At 36.9% G+C, this 21602-nt stretch overlaps 1 protein-coding gene across 1 annotated transcript in view; it reads left to right on the top strand.

The window, feature by feature from the left end:
• The first annotated feature begins 338 nt into the window (after positions 1–338).
• LOC134852100 (uncharacterized) overlaps positions 339–21602 on the top strand; it is a 59826-nt gene continuing 38562 nt past the window's right edge. The window contains exons 1-12 of the mRNA XM_063868379.1: positions 339–342; positions 413–661; positions 939–1384; positions 1510–1799; positions 2084–2547; positions 6090–6585; positions 8045–8148; positions 8774–8931; positions 10319–10470; positions 14899–15115; positions 15510–15708; positions 17940–18089. Of these exons, the coding sequence (XP_063724449.1) occupies positions 339–342; positions 413–661; positions 939–1384; positions 1510–1799; positions 2084–2547; positions 6090–6585; positions 8045–8148; positions 8774–8931; positions 10319–10470; positions 14899–15115; positions 15510–15708; positions 17940–18089 (2929 nt within the window). The remainder of the gene's footprint in view (positions 343–412; positions 662–938; positions 1385–1509; positions 1800–2083; positions 2548–6089; positions 6586–8044; positions 8149–8773; positions 8932–10318; positions 10471–14898; positions 15116–15509; positions 15709–17939; positions 18090–21602) is intronic.

Below are 21602 nucleotides of genomic sequence, written 5' to 3'. Positions count from 1 at the left end.
ATTTGTAGAGCCAATGAAACCTAAGCGCAGCCTTATTCAAGTATCTGTAGCATCATATCAGGCCAATCTTTTTGAGTTTCTTTCAAATCCTGTTTTTTCTTTGCATGTGTTAATTTTGTGTTCATTTTAACCTGATTGACTTGATTCTCAACCATCTCGATTTAATTTATTTTCCTTCGCGTTTTACTTTCCTCCTTTTCCCGCTAAGTTTTGAAATTCCAAGAGTTTTTGTCTGGTTGAAATGACGAAAGTTAGTGTAATAACCTCGGTTCCCGTGATAATTTCTGACCTGTTTTTATCTTCACACACAAGGGCGGTGAAGGGTAAATTTCTCGATAATGGGTGGGTATATGCATATTTTAATAATTTACGCTTCTTTATAAGATGTCAGAAGTTGTTTCCTTGTTTTAAGTTTCTGCCGATGTACTCGAGAAGAACGCTTGTTTTGTGCCAAGCCAAGAAGATGTGACTCGGGTGTTGCAGCACATCTTGGATGCAATTAATAGACATAACTTGACACCTGGACAATCAGGAAGCGCATCGTCTGCCGTAGTTGCGGAATGCGAACAGCAAATGTTTCTCAGTTTAATTAAGTTGTCAACGCATGAAGGGTTTTGCTTGCCGTTCAAACCTCAGAATTCATCGTCGGTGTCAGCCCAGGGTTAGTTTTACTGCTCACGTGCTTTGATCAGAAGTTGAAGAGATGATGACGATGATGTGCAACATAAATGTTTAACGATCTGTAACGATAATGTCAGGGTCGATAAACACAAGAAGTTCAAGTTCGGCCAGTATCCATGTCCTGTTTTTCGTGGAGGACTCCACTGGTTCTTTATCAAATCAAAAAGATGCGAGATATTTTATTTCAAGCCATGGTAACAAGGTTAAGTGTTGATGTTAAAGGCTGTTTAACATAATAATTTCATTCATGTATTTAGACCCTACAGTGTCATCACTTATGGATACAGAAGAGAAATACAATGCTGTTTTGTGGCAGCAAATCTGCAAAAAGTTCGAATCTTCATTCATCAGTTTCTTACAAACGTTGCCGGTTGCGAACAGTTCACCTATCAAAAACCAGCTTCAGAAACGACACTTTCTACTAGAAGCGCTTTGTACCCTTCTTCCTGTGAATCATGTTTGGTCAAAATATTGCGCAATCCGAATGCAAGACCTGCATAAGCTGACGTCACAGGTTTTGCATTTTCAACTTGGTCCACGAAGTAAAGTGAACTTCACCAACTTGAATGACGAAGATCAAATAGGCAGTCCACGTTTTGCTGCTGGGCTGCAGGGAAGTGTCGGAACTGCAGGTCATGAAATGCAAATGACCAATTTCAACCAATTTGTCAAACTACTGCCTACGTTTTACAACAAAGTTAAAGTAAGTAGAATCATTCGGAAAGTAAACACTAAAACCTCATTAAACACGAAGATTTCCGTTAATGGAGATCAAACTACTCACAATTAGTTTTGAAATTCAATTGTTCTCAGCAAAGCTGTTTTTAGCTGATGGTGGAGGAAGACGAGTTTGTTGTTCTGAGTGATATCTTCGGATCCAAAGTGTCTGTCAGCGAGGTGTATGCACAAATATATCTGCCCTTCATCGAAACTCTTCTCAGCAAAATCTCAGAGCGAGTCCAATCCAATTTGCTCCAGCAGCAGTACCAGAAACAGGTGAATGTGGAAAATATTGCGAGTTTGGATGAAAAGAAGAGGTCTTCATCCAAGCAGCGAAAAAGCGGAACTGCAATTGTAGGTGCCAAAAGAAAGGACGAAGATCAGTCTGCGTCAAACAGGTGTGTGTTTTGTGAACCAGTGAACATGCAGCGTTATTCATCAGGAACATGCCGACCTGCGTGAAAACTAGAAAAATTAAAAAAAAAACTCGGAGGATAATCAGAAAAGAAGTTATCATAAAAATGGATGCCAGGCCTAAAGTTTCTTGGAGTGCGTATGTAAAACGACTTGTCTTTTCTGTTTTTGTTTCTGCTCACAGGATTATAAATAGAAAATTTTTTCTGTTAGATCAAATGTAAGTTACTTTTTGGACGTTTGTTTTGTTGACTGTGTCCCATTTCAGATCTCAGCAAACGCAAACTCAGAGTGCATTTAGTGAGTTCACTAGCTTCATGGATACTTCGCCATTGAATGAAGATCAGTTGCAGACTGCCCACGTACCAACCTTAACTATGGAAGAGCTGAAGCAAATAGGCGAAGTAATTAAGCTATCAGTTGTATTCGAAGACTATCTGTCAGATCGTGTTATGCAGCTGAAACTGGATAGTGTAACGGATAAACATGAACAGAGTCCAAAAATGGTGAAAAGTGTCTTGAAGAACAGGAATCCTGAGAGTCCGGCGACCTCATCAACCGGAGAGGTAGTTTCAGGAACTGCAGATACAGTGGGCTCTGGAGGACAAGGCAGTTCGAGTTCAACTGGAGTTGAGAACTTGTATATGCCTGGTCAGTTTTCAGTAGCCGATTCCATGAGTGTCCAGGTTGACACAGAAGCCGCTACAAAGTATGCGTACTCTCAACCCCAAGGTGAGATGCAATTCTATCGTGAAGGTCCATTGATTTCTGATGATTGAACTCAACATGATGCCTTGCCACGTGATATGGGCTGTTTTTCACTACTCATATCTAAATACCCTTGATAAGAAAAATAGCCTAATGCTCACAGCACAGAATGCGACACAGAGGTTTGGATCACAAAATTCATAGAAAAACAAACACGAATAAGATGAAGAGGTACTCATTTTTTATGCTTGTGACCTTGATTTTTTACAAATAAAACTTCTTTGAATTTTTATGCTGGAATTTTCGTTTTTGCAATAAATTATCAGGTTTTTTACGGATGCATGATTTCTTATATATTTTTTTGTGCGTGAAACTAGTTTAAGTTTTAATTAGTTAGGTGTGTTGTAAGTTTGAGTAATTTTATTTGAAATTGATTGAGTTGACGGTTTAGCGTATTGCTTCAATATGTTTAAAAAAATTGATAATTTTCCTGTTTTTTTTTGCAAGATCCTGTTTGTTTTAAATACCATTGATAAGAAAAATAGCCTAATGCTCACAGCACAGAATGCAACACAGAGGTTTGGATCACAAAATTCATAGAAAAACAAACAAGAATAAGATGAAGAGAAACTCATTTTTTATGCTTGTCACCTTGATTTTTTTAGAAATAAAACTATTTTGAATTTTTATGCTGGAATTTTTTTCTTGCAATAAATTATCAGGTTTTTTACGGAAGCATGATTTCTTATATTTTTTTTGTGCGTGAAACTAGTTTAAGTTTTAATTACTTAGGTGTTTTGTAAGTTTGAGTAATTTTTTTTGAAATTGATTGAATTGACGGTTTAACGTATTGCTTCAATATGTTAAAAAAATTGATAATTTTCCTGTTTATTTTTGCAAGATCCTGTTTGTTTTAAATACCCTTGATAAGAAAAATAGCCTAATCCTCACAGCACAGAATGCAACACAGAGGTTTAGATCACAAAATTCATAGAAAAACACACAAGAATAAGATGAAGAGGTACTCGTTTTTTATGCTTGTGACCTTGATTTTTGATTTTTGACCTTGATGCCTGTGACCTTGCAAATAAATTTTCCAATTGATATTTTTTGATGAAATTGGGTCATTTTCATACGCTTTCGGAGTTTTTTTCGGGTTCTTGGCAAGTTTTTTTGTGGCAATTGTTCGTAATTTTTGCATTCATGTTTTTACACAAGCAATGCTTGTGTTATAGTGTGAACTATCTTTTTTTCCGACCTAAGTCGCAAATATTGTTGAGACGCCAATATTGTTGCGATAAAATAAGTTCATTTTGAAAGTGTTCATTTTGATCAATAACCAACTACTAAGTATAGTCAATGCTAAGGATTTTAACACAGACTATTGTTGTTGTTCCTACTTTCGTAACGGATTATTTGTGCTCAGGGTGGCTTTTTTTCTTCAGATAAATTTCGACTTTTAACCTCACCGTTTTTGATGGAATTTTTTATATCATTCAAAAGGTATTGTTGTCCTGAGCTTTATTTTGAAATATTTTTTGCCTGTGATCTTTTTTCGTAAAGATATGGGGGTTCAAAATTGCCATTTGGGCCAATTAACGCTCGATATGTTTCGCGCTATTTACGCGTAAGCGCAGATATAATCCGTCATAGAAATCGTTCCAAAATGGTTGAAGGAAGCTTATTTGCCATAATAGGAGCGATTCGTTACTAGGAGCGAAATTTATCACTTTACTTCATATTGACTTGTACTGCTAATGCCTCATAATTGGCGTGCGTCAGGTGAGAAATTTTGTAGACGCAAAGTTATACTCGTTCAGTTTTTCCCAGTAGCGTTATTTGTCATAGTGTTGCTTGTGTGTGCAAAGTGCAACTTCGCCTCTGTGGTGAAATTTTGTTTTTCGTTTTTTTTTTCACTTTTTGGTCTTATACTATAGCAATTAGCGGAAAGGGCCTTTCACCCTGGATAGGGTGGATATGCAGATTGTTTGCTTGCAAAATTTTATGAACAGTTTTCGAGTACATTTAAGATTTTTTGTGTCTCAATCTTTGATCGATTTGTTTTCTTATCATTTTCATCTATTGGTTATCAGAAAGAAATGGATAAAGTAGTCCAAATCCTTTTTTTGTTTTGAAGGTTATTGATTTTCAAGTTTGAGACACATTATCTTTTGAATTTTGGAGCTTTATTGTGTATCGCAAGTGGTGCGAAGCTCAGCTTCTTCGCCTCTGTGCTATAAATTTTCTTGCATTTTAGAGCACATTTTTGTAAGTGTTCGCCATTTTGGCGTCCCTTCTATGTTTATATAAGAAGAAATAAAATTATAGCTAGCCTAATTGTCGCCGTGAAAAGATACAATTGATACGTTTTAACTTTATTTTTTTTCGGAAAAACGAAATAACATACCATTTTATGAAAACTGGAAACATTTTCCGAAATTTTTCATTGCAGCTCGAGACCCCTTGTATCTTTTTGCGATTTAATGATTAAAAACACCTGAATGCTTAGTTCTCGACGCATTCAGTGGTCGGACAAAACTTTTGTTCCCATCATTAAAAGTGGCTAAGAACTTCATCTCGAGGTGTTTTTTTCATTTTTTTTCTTTCGCAAAATAAAGTACCACAAATATTCATCAGAATGGATTCAGTGATATTTCGTATTAAAGTTCTTTTCATTCTTACGACAAAAAAATTTATCATAAATATCTCAATTCCGGTTTAAAATTTTACTTTCTAGCTTAACTCGAGAATCTAGATTTTATCATTTTGTATTTAAGCCGAAAAAATTTAATTAAACTCCGGAAAAACGTATTTTTGAAGCTTCGTTTATTTCTTTTTCGGCAAAAAATAGCAAAAAAAAATTGAATTTTTTTTTGGTTTTTCAGGAAGTCTCAAAATTTGTTTAGGTTCGATTATACTTTTTAGTGAGTTGATTTTTGGTTTCTTAAGTTCAGTTCATTTCATTTGTTAAAAGGAAGGGAAACTCCTCTATCGAAAAGCGAAAAATAAAAGGTCACAAAAAACGTGAAAGACTTCTATTTTCGAAAATGGAGTTTAATTTTCAGATTTCGCAGCGAAATAAAATAATTATCTTTTGATTCAGTTTTCTCAAATTAGGTAAGTTTTATCGTAAAAGCGTCAATATAAATTGTTTTAGATTTTCAAAGAGCTTTAAGGGCATCTTTTTTTCTTTGAAATTCGAAAGTTGAGATATTTCAATAAACAAGTAGTTTTTTTTTCTGTTTTATTGCTTTCGTTTACTCTTTTCCAACTGTCTGTTGGCTCTGTTTGATTTTTTTTTGTTTTGCGATTCATTTTCGAAGATAACAGTAGTCGATTATGACTGATATACTAATTCTCTCTGCTTTCGTCACGCTTCTTATCCCACAACGCTCAAACTTGGCAAATTTTTTCCATTTTTTAACGAATGTTGGAAATTTGTGATGATTGCACAGCACTCGGGTGCTCTCGTTTCTTGAAGTTTTTAGAGTGAGTTGGGTTAATCAATTACCTTGTTGGATTTGTAAATGAGATTTGAAAGTTTCAATGAAATTAATTGCTCTTAGGGATTGCAGCAAAAGAAAACGCGACTGTGTACAATGCCCTGGAGGATCAGGACATTGGAAGGTACCTTTGGATAAGAGTAGTTTTGTCTAATCTGGAACAGCATCTATCTAGGAGTCTCAAAATCCAGCTCACGGGATATTCGCACAAATGTCTGGAAGATTTGAAAGCTACGTTCGACTCCAAGAACTCAAACAAAACTGCAAATGTGTGCAATGACTTCAATTTTTGTCTCACTTCGACGCCACAAAAGATACCTCATCAAGTTAAATCGTTGCTTGACATGTATAACTGGTGTCTGCCCTATCTCAAAACCTGTCTGTCCGTTGACTCAATTTGCGCCCCAATTTTGGACTCTTTTCTGGCGACTGTGAAGGCGCTGTTGGGCGAGATGAATCGTCAGTGTAATTTGGCACCTGATTCTGCCCCAATGACTCAGATGTATTTGAATTTTTCGGCGGCCTGGATTGTGCATACATTCAGTAACCACATCACGAGGTAATATTTTTGCGCATATTTTGTATGCGTCTATAATAACAAAAACTTAGAACCAAACCGAACTCTGAAATAGGACAAATTTCTGGGAGTAATTCTTTTGGGGTTCATGTTCACAAAAGTTCACGATTAACATACCCAGCGTATTCTTATATTACGAAGTCAGTTTTTTTTCTAACTTAAGTCGCAAAAAAGTGCTCAAATATTTGGCGGCGTTTTTCCAGCAATAACAATATATCTGGTTTGATTTTGATTTTGCTGCATTAGCGCTATATGTGGTTTAATTTTGCTGCTTACTGAACAAAAAAGGGTTTTTTCATTAAGGGGGATCAAAATTATTGAGGGGAGGGGTCTGCATCTTTGGATCAGTTCTGATGAGCATAGTGGTAAAATTGAACAAAAATGTTCTGGAGTTTAAATATTTCAGGTCGGGGTTTGATTCCGGGACATAGCAGATTTCTTTTTAGTTTTACGTTTTTCCTTTGTTCGCATTTTGAGCCTTATAGAGCTATTTCTGACGGTTTTAGCTTGTTTGCGAACTTTGAGCTCACTTTATGCGCAGCAAATAACACGAACACACTCTCGCGCGCAGAAAACAGCACTTACATCTGTCTGCATAAGTTAGTTGTTCTCCTCGGAAGAGTACTAGAAGTATTCTAACTTAGAGAACGAGTGATACGTCGTATTAGAGCCTTTTCAATTGTGACTCGGATTGAAAATACATATGTAGAAAGAGTTCATTTAAAAAAAAAATTTGTCTGAAATTTAGTTTTTTTTCTCAAATTTTGGAAAAATGCTGGAATTTTTTTTACGAAAAGCTAAAAAAAAATTAGAAGTAGAAACAATTCAATTTAGGGTTTTGTTTCGTTATATTTTAGAGCTTGAAACCGAAACTTATAGCCTTGTTATTCCGAACGTTTCACGAAGAGGAAAGGAAGTATGGTGTAGGGTCTGTTTTTTTCTTCTGATCCCGATCAAGACGGGTATCATATCAGGGCAGTTCCTAGCAACCCATATGGGTTCGTCAGCTGTCCGCTCAGAGTTGCTTATTTTTGGTTGTGTAATGTCCAAAGCTGTATAATTGCTACGATTGAAACTTAATTCTTGTTGTAGCTTAATTCATTTTAAAGCCTTTTCAGTCGCAATTCTGATTTAATTTTTCTTTTGAAAAAGTGTCGAGAAAAACGGGCTGGATTTTTTGTTTCAGACTGAATTTTCAATTTTTCTGGGATTTTTTTTTTCAAAACTTCATATTAACTGGCCTTTTTGGCTAATTTATCAATTTATTTTCCTCACTTATTCAAAAATAAACAACAAAAAATGAAAAAGAAATCAAATGAATATTTTTTTAAATTTATTTTATGAACATTTGCGTGATCGGAATATTCTGTGCTGTTTGCACAGCAATCGGCTATCTTCGTTTTCAAATGTTATCGATTCAATGTTGTTGTGGTTGTTTCAGTGTGATTGGGGAGATCCCTCTGCCCATCAAGTTCCGCTCCTCCTTCTCTTTAGTTCACAAACAGTACTCTGAGTTCTGCCAAGTGCTCATACAGAAGATGCGAAGTGAGTTTTTGCTGCATTTGAAACTCCTGAACCAACATTGAAGAACTGAAAATTGGCAACTATGAAAAAGCATCTTCCCCGCTCATTCAATAGATATTTTGAATGTTTTTCGGCCAACGGGTCAACTATTTTTATTGAGTTGGATATATGTTTTTAGACAAAGTAGTTGATCCAAATTGATTTTGTTTGGCCTATTCAACAAGTTTTCTGGGACGAATTTTAAAGTGCATCCACGGGTGGGTCTAGAATTTTCGAAGAGGGTTGGAATTTTAAAAAAAATAGAAAACTTTATCTAAAGTCGAACAAATTGATTTTCCGGAATATCTCAAAACGCTAAAAAAAAGATTTTTGCCAAAAATTTTGAAAAATTGTTTTCAAAAAAACTCGAGCTCCCCCCTCAGAATAGTGTTTATTGGCGAATTTTTATAGCGCATTTAGATAAATTGAGGGTCGGTCAGACAAAATGGATGTGATAAAGGTGTCGTAAAATATTACCAAAGGGGGGACCCTTTAGGTTGTCTGGGAGTCGAGCGATATGGTAAGCTAGTTGCAGGTCAGCTGGTCAATTATGAAATTGCATATTATTATTCTGCTTCATTAAAACAATGCTTCATATCTGTTTTAGCGATGCACGAGATGAGTGTATGTGCAATACTACAAGATGCAGAGAGCAACAACTACTCGTCACTTCGTCCGCCTCCGACTGACATCAATACTGTCTCCAACACAGTCCAATCATGGCATCACTTCATGCAACATCAAATCATAGAGGACGCCCATAAGGTAACTCTGAAGATTACAGAATGTCATATCAATTAGTTCTTTCTCTTGTCTTGTTTCCTATTGCGCCCTGGGTTTGGAGATTCTGAGCTTGACATCCCTTCCTAGTCAAATGTCTGGCTAAGTTGTTCGTCGTTATCTGTATTCCGCACCCTGGGCAACTGACCTTTGTGGCGATGCTGTTGTCGTCCTGGTTTCGATTTCTAAAGGTCTTGTAGTGGTTTGTCAATTGGAATTGTTCTGGAAAATCCTTCAGACAAAAAACAGGCCTCTTTTCTCAACTACCGAAATTTTCAAAGTAAAATTTTTCTAGTTACATACAAAAAGTTACCGTTTTGGTATATAATTCTGTGTGAAAATGTTAAAATTAAATTACATGGCTAATATCACCAAATGCAGTTTATCTGGGTGGTAACTGTCAGCTACACTCTGGGTTTTCTTATGACAGAAAAACCATGGTAGGATTGTTTCGGATGGATTTTTTAAATTTTCATTTATGGAAAAAATGCTTATCATGCATTTTCATAGTACAAAAAATAGCTTTTGCTATTTTCATAAAGTCTTTGTGACAAAAAGTATGGCAACAATCTTGTTGTTGTTCCGACCGTTTTCCACGCAAAATCAGGTACCACAAATAATCATCGGACTGGGTTGAATGATATATCACATTAAAGCCCTTTCAGTCGTGATTCGAACCTTATTAAAAAATTCCCAAAAGTTGTCGAGAAAAACCGATTTGAAATGTTGATTTTTCAACTATTTTCGTGGGAGTCAAGCGATCGAGTAACATTTGTTATTTATGAAATTTAAAAGTTTAGGCTAAAAAAAGTTGGTTTTACGAAAAGGAAGCTTCATTTAGCTCTTCTCTGGCAAGAAAATTTTTTAAAAAAATATTAAAAACTTTTGCAAACAATTGAAAACAATTTCGAAATTTTTATTTTTTTAAATTTTTTTTTTGGAGACCATTGGATTCGTTTATGCCTATTTCACTAATTGTTTGCGCGTTCGTATAGTTGTATTATTTTACGACGTACAAAAAAGGCACTATCTTGAAGAAAAAAACTGCAAAAACTATTTTTTTTCTGAAAATGTGGTCGGAACAGCAACCGGCTATCCTTGTTTAATTCCAAAATGTTGCAAAAAATACTTAATATAAAATTTCATAGTATGGAAAAAATTTGTATCATGCTATTTTCATACTATTTATTGGTGTATGAAATAGTATGATAAGCATTTTGTTTCATAGTATGAAATTGAATGATAGGCATTTTTTGTGAACCCGCCGGGCCTTGAGCCATAATAGGAAGGATAATATAATTGCTATGTGGGGAGATGGGAAAAGAGGCACAGACATGAAGCAGCAGTCCTTTATGGTTTGATGTGCTTTCAGATTCTGCCGAACGAGGTGGCGACTAGAGTGTCCGCCCACGTGTTGAACAAGTCACTGAACATGTGGCTGCTGCGCTTCTCTAGTGTGAAGCCATCGCACAGCAGAGTTCACCAGATGAGGAGTGACATCCTCATGATACTTCATCATACCAGGCAGGCACTCACACTTTCACGCTCTTTTCTCTTAGCAAAATTTTGAATGAGCTATTATGTTCGAAATTAAGCTTCAAGTTTCCTTGGCATTTGTTAATCCGAATTAGTTAGTATGATCCAGTTTTCAATACAGCAAAACGATGAATTTTGGGCCGTATAACAGAAAAGACCCCATTTTCATACTAACAAGTTCATTGTTAATTCCAAATTTTCTAGCGATATTAAATTTTTGAGCACTTTAATTGCTCAGTAAACGGCACTTAGTAGTTATTTAGATTTTTGATGGGGTTTTTACGCACTGAAATGGTTGAAAGTTGATTTCAGACGTCACAAAGAGCAGTTTATTTTAATTAACTTCGTTCAGATTTGTTTATAGTACCCCGGATATTGTCACCAATTAGGCTTTATTTATATCTAAGAATATGCACAAGGAATATGCACTCGGGCAGTGATGCAAACTGTTTACTTTCATAACAATGGTTTGAATTTTGTCTCCTTGTTCCTTAATGTTGGAAATTCCGTGAACGCTTCGATGTCTAAAGAACAAAAATAATCGCATGACAGTTAAGATCCTCTGGGCTATCTCCGCTGCTAATTATGTCTGTCACGCACATCAGATCGAGGTGAAGTTAGAAGTATTGATAAAAAGTGATATAATCATGCTGGAGAGGTCTCATCCTGCCAAATTTAAGTTTTCGAGATTACCGAAGTTTTCAGAAATACAAAAAAATATATATATTTAATCACATCATCTCATAAAGAAAATAGCAATGTTAGAGCAAGTGGAACATAGATGTGGACACCAGTTTGCACCAAGTTTTGAATTAGATTTTATGCATTTTGTCATGAAAAATTTTAAGGTAGAAAAATTTTTCACTGATTATTTTGTTTGGTTTTTTCCCTAATTAATACAGTCTGTAAGGGTAGACGCTTAGTGGATCCTGAGATCCCGTTGTTAGGATCCCATTGTCTGTCCTCTGCAAGTGTCAGATTTTGATGTCCTGATTGTATGTTTTTTTTTCGTTTCAGGACATTTGTGTCCCCGCAAAACAGTCCAAAACGCAAAAATTGTCCAAGACTTTTGGTTCCCAAAATTGTCCTAAAATTGTCCGGGATATTGCCTCACTAGTTAATGACCGGATTATTTTGATAAGCTCTCAATAGCAAGGATTAAATCGATAAGGCCAACAAACTGAGCAATTAGACGAGGAATTACTTTGAGCAGCATGTTAGAGACAAATTTAATGCAGGACTCAAATCATTCACACATACCTACACAATTATCACTTGATTGATAATGTTGCCAAACGTAGACACGAAAGATCATAATGTCATTGTTATTGCTCTCGAGTTCCTGTTGACTATGGATATTCTTTTGACAAATAAAAACAATGAAATGCTAGTTTATGATGCATACGCATATTTCAAACATCGAATTCTAACAAGCATCTCAATTTTCTTTTTTAGGTAGTTGATTCTTTCTAAACATTTTTTTCGCTTCTAACATTTTGCAATTCACGATAAATAAATTGTTTAAATTATTGTGGATGTTAGGCAATTTAATAGGTGGAAACAACTGTGGTTTATAGTTTATTTAGATAAGTTTTACACAAGCAGAGCTTGTGTTGTAGTATGAACTATCTTTTTTTCCAACCTAATTCGCAAATATTGTTGCGACAAAATGTGTTCATTTTCAAGGTGTTCAGTTTGATCAATAGCCAGCTATTAAGTACAATAACCAGCTATCTGTAGCGTAGATGTATGGAAGGAGACCCGCAACAAAATAAGTGGGTTCGAACCTGGGCAGGGTCGGATGTTTTAAAGAACTTTTCCGTATACTAGCTAAAATGGGCCCGCTCTTTAAATTGAGGTATGTTAGTTGGTAAATTTCTTTTTTTTTAAAATCAAATTGACTGGTACTGCTAATGCGTTATAATTGGCTTGCGTCATTTAGTAATTATGTAGAGTCAAAGTTAGCGTGCGTCACTTAAGAAATTTTGTAGAGTCAAAGTTTTACTCAGCTTTTCACTGTAGCGTTATTGGTCATATTTTTGCTTGCGTATGCGAAGAGCAATTTTGCCTCTGTGTAAAAGAAGGAAGGCAAACTCCACTATCGAACAGCAAAAGTGTCAAGTTCAAGAGAAACGTGATCGACTTCTAATTTCGAAAATGGAAATTATTTATCAGATTTCCCAGCGAAATAAAATTTTTACCCTTTGATCCAGTTTTCTCAACTTGGGTTAGTTTTACCAAAAAAGCATATCATAAACTGTTCTAAAAATTCAAAGTGGTTTAAGGCCATCTATTTTTTTCCTCGAAATTCGAAGGTTGAGTTTATTTCAAAAACCAAGTCAAGTTTTTTTCCTGTTTTTTGCGTTCATTACTTTTCTCCAACTGTTAGTTGGCTATGTTCATAGCACGCAATCGATTGACCGGCTGAAGTTTATTTTATATTAGTATCGAGAAAAGGTTTGAAAAAAATTGAAGTTCATGAGAAACCATTGCCTCATCTGTGGGCTATCATTATCTCGTCGAGAAAAGCAACTTACCAGGGTTGTGCTCTAGCCTTGTATCTGAATACCAAAAACTGTTATCCGCAACGTCTTAATGTAAGCAATAGCTTTTTTCATTTAGGACAGAAAAAGTCGCTTTGTGTGCCTCAGATTTTTTGAATTGTTTCACTTTGAATTTATTAATCTTTGAGCTTCGATATTTACACAAGCGAAGTGTATTTTTACGAGCAAATTTTTTTCGAACCTAAGACGCAAATAGATGTGCTCATTTGGTGGCACTTTGTTATATTTCAATTTAGTCTTATTCAGGCCTATTTAAGCGTGGGCAATTTAATAGCTCATGTTGCTGCTTTAATTTTGGCTAGTAAAAGGTCGCGTTTGAAAACAACAGGTTTTATCAAAATGTATGGGATTAGTTTTTTTAATGCTACGCTTTGGAAAGTTTTTGCATTTTTCGCAGAAATTTTGATTTCTCTCTCAAATTACTGTACCGATTTTCACAAAAAAGGTAATAATAGACAAACTGGCTGCTTTTTTATGTGCCTGCATATTTTGATAGTCTATTTTCATAAAACGCCTCGTTCTACAGCCTTCGAAAGTTTTAGAAGGTTGCTCTTTGATCTATTTTAGAATTTTATCATGTTTTGAATGCACAAATCTGAGATGAACGTTTCAATCAAAAGAACAAACCTGGGGGATCTCCTTTTCTCGAACGGCTATTCCCTAAATTCGGTAGAAAAAAGTTTTGGCCTCAAACACCCCATTTTTGACCTTTTGGTTCAGTTTTAAAACTTTTTGATTTTCTCAGAAACTAACCTGCCAAACATTTATTTGAACCTTCCCGGCGAGAGTGGCTGTGCCCTTCGTTTTTAAATGTTGCCCGTTTTTGTTCTTATTTGAAACTTTTTGAAATTTATTCTTTCTTTTCAAACCTTAACCTGCGGATTCTGGGGTTGATATTTAATTCAAACTTTCAAGGTTCCTTGGCTTTGTCTGTTTTACCCTATTTGTTTGTAGAAAAGCCGATATGGACTTCGGAAGAATCCAGTTTGTGACCTTATTACCGTTTTCTTTACAAATTTCATCAGTTTTCTCCAAAACTACTAGCTAAATCTGATTTTAAGGGTTTGATATGAAACAGGGTGTGAAAATCTTCACTGCATAATAGGCTATTCCCATGCTTTATTATAGAAAACTTTATGAAATTAAGAAAAGTCAAATTTTTCAATTTTTGATAGTTTTTTGGAATCTTTTTTCCTTTATTTGGACGTGAGACTCCTTATCAACAGTTCGGAGATTCAAATCCGGAGCATTGAAATATTTTTATTTTTTGGTCGACCTTTTGCTGCAAAACTTTGGCTTTTTGATAAACTGTAGCTGCTTTATTGATGGCTAGTGTAAGTATAATAACAAGCGGTCGTGGAGAAGATGTGAGAACGTGATACTCCTAAAGCTTTTATATCAAGGAATTTTTAAATATTTTCTTTATTTGACGTTGTTTTGCCTGTTTAGAGCTTTTTTGCATTCTCCTCGCTTGTATTTGCGAAGCCCAGCTTCACCTCCGTGTGTAAGTTTTGGCGTTCCTTATGCGTTCCCTTATTCAAGTGGTTATAAACATGTCTTAATTACCCATTGAGCTATCCACCCACGCGAGAATAGGAGGTAGATTGCTAAATTGATCCGCTAAATGAGCCAAATATTTCTTCATTCGACAGAAAACTCTTTTTTTACTTGGCATTGCTTGTGGAACTATTAAAGAGCAGTTGAAAGATACGGGTTTTTCTCTGACTTGAGCCGTCATGTTTTATTTGATCATGCAGCAGTGGATTAATGGTGAAGGCTGAGTCTTGGCTGGATTGTTGCTTGTATGAACTTACAAATGTGTGACATGTGCTAAAGTGTGTTATTTGTGTAGTGGTCTGCTATTCGCCTGTACAAACAGACTGAAGAGTTTGCTGTATGACGACAGCTGGGTGGTGCTGAACTCAGACCACGAGGACATACAGGCCATACATACCTCATGCAACTCACTTCTGGCCATACTTGTGACTGTGACCTCTCCTATGGACAATCTCTACAATGCGGTCATCATTGACAACTACCCAATCATTGTGCCAAATCATCCCCAACCAGTTAGCCATCACCAATTGATTCTAACATTTTTGCAAATGCTCAAAATCAGTCCTTTTGTATTCCAATCCGAAATGTGGTAAAACACTGTGACAATCGGCAGCAAATGGAATTTTATTTTTAAAATTCGTCAATAATGCTCGTCAGTTTGCTCAGCCATTAGCAAAGCCAAAGAAATAATGGACCGCATTTTTTTTCTGGAGCTCTACCTAAGGACTTCAAAATTAACAGAATGATGAAAGGCTGAAAACTGATTTAATCACTTGCATCTGAATTAGGCGAGATATTAGGGAGCTCAATTTTAATCGAAGAAGTACATAACGAATCAATGTTTTTGTATCATGAAGAATGTTAGTTATTGTATTGATGAAATCAATTGGGAAAAGCTTTTTGCAGCCAATGAACGCTCAAGCAGCGTTTACCCAATCACAGTTGAGCATTTCGGCGTTCATGGTTGATTCGTCGCAGCAGGGGGGCAACAGCAGCAGTAGTGGGAGTAGGAACGAGGGATTCCTCACACAGTGGATGAAAGTGGTGGCACCCGAAGTGTTCCAGTTTGCAAAGAGACCCATCACACCCTTCGAGATAGAGAAACGTAACTAAGATTTTGTTCACCCTCCGCAACCCCTCCCATCGCATTGTAGAACCCAAGGGTTTCCAAAAATTAAAGGAAAGTAATTTTAACAGATTATAACTCAAAAATGATTATACCATTAATGAAAAACAAAAAAGTCTATTATTGAACAAATTAGCAGAAGTTTAATCATTGGCTGGGTAGATTGTAGACCTTCTCCACGGTTTTTTTTTGTACCAAAATGCCTCGTTGTATTTTAAGAAAAGTTGCTCTTCGTAGTTGGTAGGAAATGGCCAGTTCGAAATGAGGGTTACTTTCTAATAGGTGCGGTGTCGGACAAGTACTTGTTGAAGGGCTCCAGCTCGGGGTAAGGTTCTTTGATACCGTCCAACAAACTTCTAGCATCTGCCTTATCCAAACTGTCTTTGCAAGGCTTTTGTGACCATGTCTATCCCTTTCAGTCTTTCATTATTGTCCTTGGGGCTGGTTAAAAAATCAATCAGAAAACCTTCATTACCAAAATAATTGGATACGTTTATTGGGATTTCACTATAACGGATGAGCATTTGATACGTACTGGACCATCGCATGACGTTTCGACAAACCGGCAACAAATTCGTTTGTTGTCGCAGTTTGGCTCCGAGTAACTTCGTCTGAAGTTTGTGCATGATGAAATTGATTTTTAACAGAACTGGTTCATTTTGTTTGAGAAACTCGTTGACAGCAAGAGCAAGACGATGTGAAGCGCATCCGATTAAGGTTTTTTGAGTAAAAGAAGACAGTGCTTTGTTGACAATTGTCGCCAATTGTTGATATAACTTCTAAGTTTTTAGCGAACAGAGACAGCACGAACATGAATAGTTTCTTGTGTTCTTCACGATAAGTTTGTCCGCAACAAATGAGAATGGTTTCAAAGAAGTGCAGACCCGTTTGAGCCCGTTGTTAACATTTTTGGCAGGCGCGGAAGTTGCAAATTTGTATGAGACAGATTAAGTGAGTTGATTTCTGTTCGTTTCTTCATGATAATTAGGGTGTAATTAGTTTCGTATATATTTTGTTAAAACCCTGATTAATCTCTGTAGCACACACACATTTCCATTTTGTTGCCCGAAAGTTGTTTGAATAATCCAAAAGCAACTCATTTGTTCTCGCAATCCTGCATTTCAAAACACGCTGTTAAGTCTGTGATCTGTGATAATTAGATGAATTATATGCAGGCTTGTAGTCTATTGAAATTTCTAAGAAATGGCGTTCAGCGCGTAAGTTGGTGGGTATTCACAGATACGAAAATGATAAATCAGTCCTATTTGTACCAAAATAAAAAAATCAATCGCGTTAGTACCAAAAAATTTCAATTGGCCTAAGACTATTAGGCCGACTACTTTAAGCTCTTGGTTTAAAGTCGCCGGTGGGTGCGCGTCGCCGCTTCGCGGGGATAACTGGCTCTAATTTTTGTATAGAGTCCTGTCCTCTATTGGCAAGCTCGCAACACGTTGGCGCGACTGCGGCGGTCACAATTCTGCTGTTTAATTTTCATCTGTTTGAACAGTAGAAAATTAATGTAATAATTCGTTGGCTCGCAATTCGACCAATCAGAAATCGAGTTGAATAATTTTGGTACAAATGGGACCAATTTTTCGTTTTGGTACAAATGAACGTTGGTACAAATGGGACTTCACCCGTAAGTTAACTTCAAATGTTCAAGTTGTCCAATTAGACCTTAGCTAGTAACGGAAATTAAGGCCTACTTGAAAACTAGTTAATGAATTATTCATTATAGAAAATCTATGATTTTTGAGAACCCTTGGTAGAAGCTATCAAACTAACTAAAACTTCCTCCCCAATAAAGAACCAATTGAAAAGTTAGGTCATACAAAATTTCTGCGTAACAATTTTCTGGATTTTGTGTATCATTTTGTCTTCGTTAATATTCGAAAATGAGTTGTTAGTTTATAAAAGAGGATTTACGTGTTCATGTGTAAATCCATACAGCTTGTTAAATGGACAGATGGATGTTATGCTGAAATCAATCTATTGAAAATTACGTTGGCGTTTAGCGGTTTAGACATCTTTGTATACTTCCTTCGAAACTCATATTTTTAAGTAGAAATCATGAAATTCAGATTTGAGTTTGATTCTGTATTAAAGTGACTTACTTTGCTATCATTCAATTACAATAATTTGCCCAAACAAAGAAATGATAAAATGCATTAAAATAACAGTAAACCATGAAATGGGGATGGTTGTTTCAGCAGAGTCCTTGGTGATGCTGAGTGCGAGACTGAGTGTGTCGTCGGAAAACGTCAACCCAGTGGCGCTCCTCACCTCTCTTCTCATGCACGACTACATGTTGCCCAAACTCATGCTGAAGCAGGCCCCCAATTTCAACGTGTCAGCTGGAGGTAAAATCAACGCATCAGAAAACGTAAAATCAAGTTTTCGGGTAACTACATACAAGGCTCGGGTGATATTTTTGTAGCATTCGTCTTCTAAATTATTGAGTGTCTTTAAGAAGTTAAGGTCATATTGTAAGAAATTAAAGTCAGCTTGCGATCGCTAGTGTATGTATACGACCCTTCTTTTTTTCTACCCTAACTCGCTAACAAAAGTGTCATTGAAAGTGTTAGCTTATATGGAAATTTCACTGTAGCATTGTTAATTGCATAGCATCTCTTCTCTGCTTTTTTGGCTAGTGTTTGTCATCAAGTAAGCATCCGTCGCTGTGTGGCTAGTGCGTGATATTCAGAATCTCTAGGTCACAGTAGGTCGTGGGTTTGAATCCGAGACCTAGCCGAATTTTTACTTATTCGAGGCTTATTTCTACTTCTTATTGCACTTAATAGAGCTGCTTTTTGTAGTGTTCTCGCCAATGTTCTCGCTTCTGTGTACATTTGGAAAAACAGAACGGCTGATTTTTTTAAGCTTTCATTTGCTATCTGTTTTTAAGAGTAATGAACGTAGTGAAGACTCTTATATAGGTCTTGCTGATTTTTTTTTTCTGGAAAAGTCTAGTCTCTGTGAAACGTCGAAAGACAGTTGTAAAACAAGAATCAATTCTCCTTGTTATGTTATAAACATATAAATAATATAGATAGTTTAGTATTTAAATTATGTCATGACAATGAAATAAATACAACTTAAATCTTTCATAAGCTGTAGAGAATGAATAGAGAGCGCATGATGTTAAGACTGGAGTGGATTGGCAGGTCGGTCACGACCTTGACAGATAATGGAATTTAGCACGAATAGCTAGCACACCGTTGACGTCATGTTTAAATCTAAGTGACGACGCACCACATTTCCCCCTCTCGGGAAAAAGAATTCAAACCGTGTTTGAATTTCTTTACTATAAAAGTACAAAATTACTAAATGCGCTCTTACATATGAAAACCATGAAGAACATCAGGTAGACAAAGAGATTCATGGAAATTGACTATCATATAAAGAGAAATTTGATATGGAGTTTAAAGTTTGTAGCAAGAACAAGGTACAATAGTTTGTATAAGTTCTGGGCCAAATGCTGAATTCGATAAATGTAAAAGTTTTATTTATCTGACCGACGAGTTTGTATAAGTACTGGACCAAATGCTGAAATCGATAATTGCAAAAGTTTTATTTATCAGCCCGACGCAAAGGATAGTCGGAATGACTCTTTTTTGGGAAACGTGTAAATTTCCGATATAGACCTCCGGAGTTATCGGGAAGAACCACCCGAGACTGTCCTGCTTGGTTAATCGGCTCAGAATCTGAATGAGCCACCACAAAGCGAACTTTCTTGTCGGGCGAAGTAGGAGCTGACGAAGGTGTGGACATCGAGGGAGACTGAATGATGTTCACAGAATGCCGAATGGGGCTACCGTAAAAGGTAGTCTGTTTCTTACGTCGAGAAGAGGCACGGGACGAATTCGAGGAGGATGAGACATTTCCATCCGGTTCGGAAATTATAACGGGACCACCTTGGGTGGAACAGCCCGATGCTGCCACATTTGAAGAAGGTCCTTCCAGAGATTTAGGGAGTGAAGATTCCTCATCTGACGAGATAGGGATGAGGTCTGGACAGACTGGATTTTTAATAACTGAAATAGGTGGCTTAATGACTGAAAGAGATGATTTCGATTGAGGATTTTTAACGACTGAAATAGGTGACTTAGCGACTGAAATAGTTGACTTAACGACTGAAATAGGCGATTTCGGTTGAATACTAATGGGAACCTCCGTTCCTTGGTTTCCAGACGTGGAAGAGGATACTGTCAGGTCTACTACTGGAGTAGAGTGCTGCGAAGAAGGGATAAACTGAACGCCTGGAGCCTCCGAGACTGAATGTTGCTTAGATTTAGTCGACACAAGTTGGCCACGCGAATGAGGAAGTGAAGATGGCAGAGATGGAAACTTCGAACGAGCCGGAATCTGTAACGTCTTATATGCTGACGAGGATTCGATTGCTTCGTTTTAGCTGTGATATGTTGGCGAGAACTCGATTGTTTTAGGGGCCTATTGTCTTCTGATGATGATGGAGACGATGACACAATGGGGCGTTTCTGCCCTTTCTTGACAGGCGTGAGTTGTTTGCCTGAAAAACTTAAGTCGGTTGATTTAACACGTACCGCCAGGTGATTTCTTCGAATCACTTTCCCCTTATCAGTAATATCTGTAGACCCAGTAATCCGCACGATTTTGCCCTTAAAAGGTTTGAACAGTTCTCGACCAGACTTCCTACTTAGAAATTTCCTAAAAATTTCGACTTTACTTGGTTCATTCAATACTAAATAATCCAAATTACGTTTTGGTAACGACGGGTGAATTTGATCCATTTGCATCTGGTTCCTAAATCTAAGGGTACCAGCTGACAAATTAGATCGAAGGGTGGCGGCGAGGACTTGATTTCTCTCCGTCAACGTCTTCAGGGCTTTGACTCCCTCCTGATGGGACAGTGACTTTTTCAAAGTCAACCACTGATTGGCAGAATGTGCCAGGTTCTCCAGAGCGCGGTAGTGAGGAGTGTCTGACACGGAATCCGTTGATCCACCAAAATATGGAGAAACCGTCGGGCTTGACTGCCCCTTCCTGACCACTTTTATCCTCGGTCGGCTATCGCACTGCTCCCGACGCTGTTCGGGTGTTAAAAGGTCCCTTTCCAGCTGTTGAATATATAAATTAACGCCCGTAGATAAACGTTCAGCCGCAATGGATAGCTCCGTATTCGGAGGACGACCAAAATGAAGTTCAAACGGTGAAACCCCAGTGACAGAATTTTTTGTAATCCGAATATCTTCAATAATAATTCTAAGAGTATCTTGAATATTTGAAAAATCCGAACTTAACCGGGAGGCACCTAAACGACGTTTAATCGTTTGAATCGACCTTTCTTCTAAACCACAACAACGATGGTCCCCCACCGCGCAGAAATATTGAGCAATATTTTTTTCTTGACAAAAATTTTGCACCAATTTGTTCTTAAAACCAGAATATTGGTCAGTTTTGATAGATTTAGGGATACTATGTTGTTGGATATACGATTTAAGAAATTTAATAATCTTCCGTCCTCCCGTAGAACGCGTTATCATAGCTGACGGATATTTTGAGTAGCGGTCGATCGCGACCAAGATATACATACTGTTACCCAAAGAATCAAGAAGAGGACCAGCGTAATCGAGTTGCAGTTCTTCATTAGGGCCAGACAAAAGGGGTAAAGGCTTTGAAGAGTTAAATGAAGCGTTCGCTTTCAAATTCTTACCAAACTTTGTGCACTGGGGACAATCCTTGCAAAGCTGGACGATATCTCGATGCATTCGGGGCCACCAGATATATTGCGCAGCATCAACCATGGCCAACTGACCCGCATGCGATCTATGGAGTCGAGACAATAGCGGTTTTCGTAGGCACATAGGTATAGCAATCCTATTATCTACGACAAT

Source organism: Symsagittifera roscoffensis, chromosome 7, assembly GCF_963678635.1.
Source record: "Symsagittifera roscoffensis chromosome 7, txSymRosc1.1, whole genome shotgun sequence".
NCBI lineage: Eukaryota > Metazoa > Xenacoelomorpha > Acoela > Convolutidae > Symsagittifera > Symsagittifera roscoffensis.
The sequence above is the reverse complement of the archived record's forward strand: the minus strand, read 5'-3'. Positions and strand labels throughout refer to the sequence as shown.